Source organism: Copadichromis virginalis, linkage group LG17 (assembly GCF_057382275.1).
Source record: "Copadichromis virginalis isolate Kocher_CV1m ecotype Utaka linkage group LG17, C_Virginalis_male_GT1.1, whole genome shotgun sequence".
Classification (NCBI taxonomy): domain Eukaryota; kingdom Metazoa; phylum Chordata; class Actinopteri; order Cichliformes; family Cichlidae; genus Copadichromis; species Copadichromis virginalis.
This window is the reverse complement of record NC_140634.1, coordinates 26,543,193-26,552,683: the sequence shown is the minus strand read 5'-3', so window position 1 is coordinate 26,552,683 and position 9,491 is coordinate 26,543,193. Positions and strand designations below refer to the sequence as shown.

Genomic DNA, 9,491 nt, shown 5'->3' with positions numbered 1-9,491 from the left:
TTTGACTCCATCTACAGACACTTGCACTGGAAGAAGAGGAAAAGCATCCATGGTGTGGCCAGAGAGATCTGCCCGGACTCTGATGTGCGACCACAGTGATTTATTCATCTGTTATAACTGTGTCCAACCATGTTACATGGGCAGTAGACCTAGAGAGGACACTGTAAATGAATATGAAGCTGAACAAAGAGTGAAGATAATGCCTTACTGATGCTTTTTACCTTTTTAAGCTTTTAAAATGTAGTTTATTTTGTAACATACGTCTGTTGATGTATGTGTGGATAAATATCCATGTTTCGGAGAAGCTCTTCCAAACTATTGGAAGCTCAATATCCAGGCCAGTCATCCGTTATACCTTCTGTCGCAGGGTAATGAAAGCTAATGCAAATCTGCAGGAAGAACACTTTTTTTTTTAGTTTAACCTTTCTTGTAATGATGCTTTAAAATGATCCCCAAATGAATGAATGAATATATATATATATATATATATATATATATATATATATATATATATATATATATACACCCTCAAGCTCCCAGGCCTCTGGTAGAGGACCCGAGCTTGAAGGATAAACCGCCCACAGGGGCGTGCTGGGTGTTTTTTGTTTTTTTTTTATATTTATATATATATATATATATATATAATTTATTTTTTATTTAAAAGAAGTTTAAACACTAACATGTAGAGTATATATCTGTTATGTCTTTTTATGACCTTTACAAGAATATGCTGTTAAAATTAAAATGCACTCATAGCTGCAGAACACAACATATGTATGCTTTTGAGTTTGACTGCAAAATCATTGTAACAAAGCACTGATGTTTAATTTCATATGAAAGCACTTAGACACGAATGTCATTTTATTTTCTGTGTTTTGATATAATAATACACTAACTTTAACTGTAACGCCTTGTTGGCATTAATCTGTGGTATCCAAATAAACTTCTCTAATGAGATCATTTGTAGTAACCTTCTAATTCTGGTTCATTTTTTTAAAAAATCCACAGAAAAGCTGATGCTGTTGAAGCTTTTTTTTTTTTCTTGATTAAAAATGGCTTAAAGGATAAACAGAGTATTTATAACCTGCGATATATAAAGATATTTGTTTCACAGGATAATTATTAAACAGCATGCCAAACAGGGTCTGTTAAAGAAACTTGCTTTGGCCTTTTTATTGATGAAACAAGTAGCTACATATTACATACATACTTAGATATTATCTAACAAAAAAAACCCTAAGTTGAAATGCAGAAACAGTGCGTGAAAAAGTGAGTACACCCCCGCTTTAGCAGCAGTAACATGAAGTAATCGTCTTCTCTGTAACTTTATCAGTCTCACACATCGTTGTGGAAGAATATTTTTTTCTGGATTTTGTTAATGCATACCTGAACGCTCCTATTTAACAAACTGCCTAAACTTCTTTTACGAGTGTGGAAAAACCACACTAATAATCACCAATAGAATGCTGATTGATGTTTTTAGCAAAAGTTGCAGGTACCAGAAATTTGATTTGCAATTGTTTTGACTTTGTGGGTTTGATGAGACCGGCCCCCGGTCATTTTAAACATTTAAATTCGTCAACATTAACTTATATCATAGGTCTAAATAGAACGTACACAGAAGAACTATGAGAATGTTTTGAAGCTTGCTTAGTCTTCACCCAAAGCATTAAATCTGCATCGCTCATACCCGAGTCCACATGCTGAGGCAGATGTATCCCATCGCTTAGAGGCAGGCACTGCACGTGAGGGATGAAAGCTGCATTTGTGTCTGTCAGCACATCTCAGGGTAATTGTGGAACAGCCAGGCTGCCCTTCAAGCTGGATGATTAAGATGATCATCTGCATGTTTCTCAGGATTACAGCGAGTGATTAGACACAAGGAGAGGACCAAGAGGCGTGGATCACCTCAACCCCCCCTCTACACACACACGCTTGAGCTACAAAAGGGGCCATCCTGCCACTGCTCTCACTCTAAAAGTCCCAGTGTTGTGTGACTGTGAAGAGGGACGGTCTTTGCCTACTTCACAGTAGACCACTTGGGCTGTGAGGTCTGAGTCCAGTTTGTAACAGAGTCCAGCTACCTTATCTGAGTTTTGGAAAAATAAAAAATGGGCAATTCAAACGGCTGCACCGTGGACGACCTGCAGGCTGTGGAGATGCACTTGTGGTACAAGAAGTTCATGACTGAGTGCCCCTCAGGGCAGCTCACCCTGCACGAGTTCAAGCAGTTCTTCGGGCTGAGAGGTTTGGACCCAGAGGCCAACGCCTACATTGAGCAGATGTTTCGCACGTTTGACATGAACAAGGTGAGATGAGTCTGGATTTCACCACACATTTAAACACAATCAAAGATGACAGGATGCCTCAAGAATAAAATAGCTATATAACGATTAGAAGCTAATGTAGAAGAATACATCTATGATTCTCTGAAAATGAAACATGAGCAAATAATTTTCTTTAGTTCTCAACACGTGTGTCTAAACAGTGTGTATCTCCATGGGGGATTTATTATAATGTGTCATATGTACATGTTAAATAAAAATATAAGCTTATGTTACCTGCATATTTCCTTTGAACCCAAATTATTACTGTTTCTCTTTTATCTTGTTATTATTTGTGAAAAAAACATTAACTTTTAATTAAAATTAGACACAATTAGAAAAAGTTAATTCTTTAGGCTGGTTTTTGTTGATTTACATATTTGAATCAGAATCAGAATCAGAAACTTTATTGTCATTGTCATGAGAACAACGAAATTAAGAATGGTCCCCGATCATTGCATCATCCCTAGCAATATCAAAATATAAATAAAACAATAAAATTCAATAAATAAAATAGATAGAATACTTAAAATACTAATAAGATATAACAGTAAAACATTCACATACATTCCCACACACATGCTTCAGACCGCGCATAGATTAACACAAGAGTGGTGTGATGGACATTTTTTTGTAGTATTCAGATGTGTTATTGCAGTTGGATAACAGCTGTGTTTGAGTCTATTAGTCCTTGCTCTGATTGCCCTGTACCGTCTGCCTGAGGGCAACAGTTCGAACAGGGAGTGGCCAGGATGTGAGGTGTCTTTTATGATGTTTTGGGCCTTTTTAAAACAGTGGGCGTTGTGTAGAACTTCCAGTGTGGGGAGAGGGCAGCCAGTGATCTTTTGGGCGGTGTTAATGATCCCTTGGAGTGCTTTCCTCTGAGCCCCTGTGCAGCTAGTGTACCAGATGCATATGCAGTAAGTTAGAACACTCTCAATGGTGGCTCTGTAGAAGGACACCAGCAGTCTCTGTGTGATGTTATTCCTCCTGAGAATTCTCAGGAAGTACAGTCTCTGTTGGGCCTTTTTCAGCAGCTCGGAGGTGTTCACACTCCAGGAAAGGTTCTCCTCTATATTGACTCCCAGGAAGCGGAAGCTTGCCACCCTTTCTACACAGTCCCCATTTATGAATAGTGGTTGGATCTCTGCCTTTTTCCTTCTGAAATCTATTATGAGTTCTTTGGTTTTTGAAGTGTTGAGGAGGAGGTTATTGGCCTTACACCATGACGTCAGCTGCTCCACCTCGTCTCTGTACGTAGACTGGTCTCCCTTGGAAATGAGCCCCACCACTGTGGTGTCATCTGCAAATTTCACAAAGATGTTGCTGTGGTGGCGAGGAGTGCAGTCGTGTGTGTAGAGAGAGTAGAGCAGTGGACTGAGCACACAGCCCTGGGGTGAGCCAGTGCTGAGACTCAGGGCTGAGGATGTGTGATGGCCAACTCTGACTCTCTGTCTACGGCCCGAGAGGAAGCTATTGATCCACATGCAGGTGCTGTATGGAAGCCCCAGGTCTTGTAGCTTGGCCACCAGTTTGTGTGGAAGGATGGTGTTAAAAGCTGAGCAGTAATCCACGAAGAGCATCCGCACATAGCTACCATGCTCTTCCAGGTGAGTTAATGCAGCATGGAGTGCTGTGGCTACAGCGTCTTCCGTGGATCGGTTTGCTCTGTAGGCAAACTGGTGTGGATCCAGGCTGCGGGGCAGGGCTGCTGTGATGTGTCTGCGGACCAGCTTCTCAAAGCATTTCATTACCACTAATTGATGTTTGGAAGTTCTGATGAATTATTATTTTTTAACTACAGGAGTCATAACATAGTGTATTCACAATAATGAAAAAGGCAGAAAAAGCATAGGATAGTCTTTCTGTAGAAGCTGGAACAAAATATTACCAGTAATTCATCGATTTTTTATTTTTAATGTTAAAAAGGTAAAATAAGACTGAATGCATTAAATATTTTATTTAAAAAAATAGCTGCTTACCACATTTATCTGAACGTTGACTACGCAAAAAGGTATTTCTTTCATAATATGAGAAATTGTAGGAAAATTATCTGTTTTTTACAGATAAGTGTTTGGGATTCCTCATATCTGCGGGTTGAAAATATTATTTTGATATTTCCTGACGGTTACTTTCTGTTAATTGAGATGGTCTGTTCCTTGCTTCTGAAATCTTTAATGTTACATTTAAAATAAACAAATGAGAGAAAAAACTTCTTAAAACATGTCTAGATTAAAAATACTTGTATCATTCAAGGACACGAGTTCTCTAAAATTAACCTCCCTTACAACAAGCTTGAATATATGAATAAACTGCGCATCAGACAGGCTGGTCCAGAGGCTGATGTGGCAACTATAAAGACACAAATATAGTCCAAACATCTGCAGAGAGACTGAAAACTTTATACTGAAAGACACAGCTTACTAAAAAGGTGCAACGTGCACAAATCGATGCAAGCAAAGATAAAAATACCTCTAAGACATTCAAAGAAAACACCAATACATGCAAAACAACCACAAAGACGCCATTAAACTACAGACACACAAAAAACAGAAGCAAAATCAACAGAAACAGAAACAAAACAGATGATGTCATACCTGGATTTGTGGTTTCAGTGTAGGGTGCATAATCTACCTGTCCTACCCAGTGTGAATGTGAGGCACCAACATATCTAGGAAATTCCTGCCTGTTTGGAAAACCCATGTGGGGAAAAAAAAACAATTTAACAGAAAGACTTTAAATACCAAAATATATTAGACTTGCAAACGCATGTTCTAAGTATAGGGAGAGTGTGTCCCCTGTATCCCCTTTGATCCCCAGTTTAATTGAGAGCATCTTTGAGGTAGCAGTGGGGTCATGGCAGGATGTCTGTCTGAGGAGCTGCATGCTATATTTAGCCCCCCACCCTGCTCAGCTTACAAAAAATGCCACGGTAATCTCTGAATGATTTAGACAGTGAGATTATCTGTGAATGCATGCTTTGATGCTGAGATTGTTTAGACGCAGACAGGAGATAATCCTCCGTCCTGGCGTGCTTCACTTCCCCTTGGATTGTTTTTGGAGCTGGGGATCTATTTCAGCTGAGGGATGATGCATTTGTTTAGTGATTATAATGAATATAAAACATGGATGGTCGTGGTTGACACTTTGATTCTGCAGGACGGCTACATAGACTTCATGGAGTACGTGGCCGCTCTGAGTCTGGTGATGCGGGGAAAGATGGAGCACAAGCTGCGCTGGTATTTCAAACTGTATGATGTGGATGGGAACGGCTGCATTGACCGCCACGAGCTTCTGAACATCATCAAGGTACAGTCATTCCATCGTGCACCAGCCACACTGCATGTCTGAATATTTGTTTTAGCCTCTAATCTGGCAAACATACTGATTTTCCTCATCTTCTCCCAGGCCATCCGTGCAATCAATGGAAATGAAAATCAGGAAACATCTGCGGAGGAGTTCACTAACCGAGTGTTTGACAGGATTGATATAAATGGAGATGGTGAGTGTGCGCTGGCACAGTACGGAGAAAAGGGTTTAGGACAAAATAGATCATGGGTGGACAGAGATTAGACATTCACTCTCAAAACAAAACATAAGAGACTAAACCTGATGATTTTTTTTTTACTGGTTTAAAGTAGCTTTCTAATATCTATCAATACACATTTATAATGAATAAAAACAGGAAGTATAATGTTGCTCAGTTAGATGTATACAAAGTACTGAAACAGTAGACGTATACTACTTATAGTAGTTCTTATCACATAGAGTATACTTAGGAATATAAATGATATCTACATGGTTCATCATGTACTGAAATGAACCATAGCCAAAGACCACCGCAACATGTGTTTTAACCTATATTTGTTTACAATTTGAGAAAGTACTAACAGTTCAGTTTTACTCTGTTATTATTATTATTATTATATTATTACTACTACAGGTGAAACTACTGTCATACTTAAAGGTACTTTTATAGCAAATCTGAGCTAAAAGGCCACCATTAGAAATAAAAATATGCTCTTAAAGGTACAGTCGGTCATTTTTTGAGGTTATTTAATAGGAAATCTCAATGTTTGAAACACTCCACCTTAAAACTTGTCGCTTTTAGCTTTCTCTCTTCATGCCAGCTTTCCTCTGATTCACTGCCTTCCACAAACTTGCGCTCAGACCGTATGAGAAATATCTACAGTAGCCCTGACAAGTCAAACACACTGCAGCTTAACACGAAAACACAAGCAGATAGAAAAATCCTGCAAAAGACAAAAAAAATATACAATAAAATAAAATAAAAGCTAATAAAACACAATGCAAGTGATGTGATGAATAGCTACAGTAAACAACTCGTAGCAAACATATGAACGATGTGATTAAAAACACAGTTACCTGCATCTCATTTTCCTTCACAACACAGATGGATTCTGTGCTTTCTTTAATCGTCTCATTGCAATCGCATGCTTTGGTTTCTGCTGTCACTTCTGCAACTGTTGTTGCAGGTTCAGTGTGTTTGACCTCTCAGGGCCACCATAAATATCTGCTCCCTTTGACAACAGAGTAGAAAAATTGCCTTAAACTGAGCATTTAGAGCGGTCCGAAGTCTGAACTTAGTGGTACATACACTGACCCCATATTTAATATGAGCATCCACCAATAGATAGGTCCATTTTAACTGTTGGGTTTTATATATTTAAAGACCCATTTAGGAACAAGGTTGCAAACTATCTTAAGTTATAAATACTGTAATAAGTGGTTCTACTTCATGCTGTAAGCTTGCCTCTGTATGATTAATAGCTATGTAGAAAATTTTTGCAAGTTTAGAAGTTAAATGAGGATTTATAATTGCAAAATAGGTTATAGAATACGAGTGAAATGAGTCCAGAAACCTTCGTAAGCTTATGTGTCTGTCTAGCTGGGTGTGGGTGTTTTAGTGTATGAATGTGTTCTCCGTAACTGTGAGATTAAAGGGATGCAAACAAACAAAATAATGACATAAATAAAATGAAAATATTCACCAAATCAAAATTTAAACTTGGAAGTGTTAAACGTGTTTTTGGAATCTCAAACGTTTCTAAAAACACGTTTATCGCCTTTGTAGTTGCAAGCTACCAATAATAATAATTTAAAAGAAAATAGCTGGAGGAAAGTTAGTGACATTTACTGACATTTTCCATTGTTTACTTAATATCACGGCACCAGTAATATTAAAATATCATATCAATATATCAAACTGTCTGTTATGAAAGTGACTTTGTTGCAGGGAGAAATGACAAATTAGCCGAAAACCCACTCAAATCTGACCAAAAACAACATGTGTCTCTTCCAACAGGGGAGCTTTCCCTGGAGGAGTTTGTGGCAGGCGCTCGCAGCGATGAAGACTTCATGGAGGTGATGATGAAGAGTCTGGATCTCGCCCACGTCGTGGCCATGATCCACAACCGGAGGCGAAGCGTTTAGGATCCGTCCCTTCCGATTACCTCATCCTCATTCACGATTTGACCTGAGTGTCTCAGTCACTCGGGTCATTTTATAGACTGAGATTTCTATTAAGATTGAATCCGCTTTAATATGATTCCAGTGTGTCTTGGAGACTGACACATATCTTATGTTTGATCTCTAAAGGAGTGACACATATGCACTTTAAATGGGATGACTCAGTCAGCCTTTGCAGACTGCTCATTGTCCTTGTTTAATGATGGCGATCGCTCCCAAGGCCACCTCGGCATGAGGGATGATCTCTCAGACGGTCCACTTACCCTCAGACACCCTGAGGCATAAAGGAGGGAGATAGTGGAGTAGCAGAGTGGCAATTACATACACTCGACTGGGCTTTCCAAATCTTTTTTTCTTTATATATTTCTGAGTTCCTCTGCACCAAATTACTCAAATCTCTATTTACCCGCTCTTGCCTGGGGGGGTTTACAGGAGGGAGCTATGACACTGCAGTGTGCTCAACATCCATGCTAATTTGATTAAGTCAGTGGCTGTAAAACAGGAGCAGGTGGGAGATGTGGCAGTGAAAAAACAGTTATCAAATGTTTACCTTTTATATACATTTGTAACTTTATTATTATTATTTTTTAATCTTTTGAAAACAAAAGTTTAAGTTGGAGCGAAACGCAGGCTTGTGGTTTTGCAGCTTTTCTCTCTGTGTGTGGGAGTTTCTTTGGCTGAATGGTTTGCTTTTTTTATTCAGCATTGATGCAGATTAGTTTTGTTATGTTTGTTGGCTATGCTCATCTTGTGCCTTCTGTTGGAAGACTACAGAATGTGTTTGAGTTCAGCTTTTGCTTATTTGTACACTAAAAATAAACAATAAAAAAAAACAACACACACACTTTGTCTACTTTTCATGTTTTGAAGATTTACCAGGAACAAATTATCCCAGAAATAATCTTACTAATTTAACAGGTAGAAATTGCAGTTACAGTCAAACTGGGTGTTGGACGTAGTTTTACACCAACAACCATGTTCAAAGCCACTTAAACCACATTTCTTCCCCAGTTTGAGCTTCAGCAGGTCACCTGGCTGATTAGATATTAGCGTTAACAAGCAGATGAACAGGTGTACCTAATAAAGTTGGTGAGTGAATATTTATAACTATGTGATATTCTTACAGCTTAGCAGTTTGTGGGTATGATAATATCAGCCTGGAGACATAGTACTGCATATCTGCTTTTGTTCTTTATCTTCTCACTGATCTATTTAGAGAGTCCTCCAACTACTTTAAAGACTCGCATATTTTTAGTATTTTTCTGATCTTTGCTCTTTCAACCTCAAATTACTGTAAATCCTGGAGCAGAATTTAGGGGATGTTTTTAGACATCATCTTTCATAAACACTTATAAATTGTATTAACAATATGCCCTGACCTTAGTACGCTCATACAACAGATTAAAAACACATTACTGACATAAAATCCCGCCTTTGAGCAAGGACGATGACTCACCTGCATGGTGCCAGGATCACTTTGCATCAGTGCTTCTACAGCTGCACACCAGTTTTGTTTTTCCTTTTTCTTATTTAAATCGTAACAAACAGAGTATGTACTAATTTCTTTGTTATACTAAAGCCTAAACTAGATGTTTGCAATATGCTAAAAAATTAAATAAATCTCTAGTATATTTGTTATGAACACACTGAAAATGTAACCACAAAAATAAACCAAAA

At 38.3% G+C, this 9,491-nt stretch overlaps 1 protein-coding gene across 1 annotated transcript; it reads left to right on the top strand.

Moving 5' to 3' along the window:
- Positions 1-1,856: 1,856 nt before the first annotated feature.
- guca1aa (guanylate cyclase activator 1Aa) lies at positions 1,857-8,640 on the top strand. The gene is made up of 4 exons (XM_085437125.1): positions 1,857-2,309; positions 5,484-5,633; positions 5,733-5,826; positions 7,651-8,640. Exons 1-4 carry the CDS (start codon positions 2,112-2,114, stop codon positions 7,776-7,778), a joined length of 570 nt encoding a protein of 189 aa, XP_085293251.1. The 5' UTR covers positions 1,857-2,111; the 3' UTR covers positions 7,779-8,640.
- Positions 8,641-9,491: the final 851 nt, after the last annotated feature.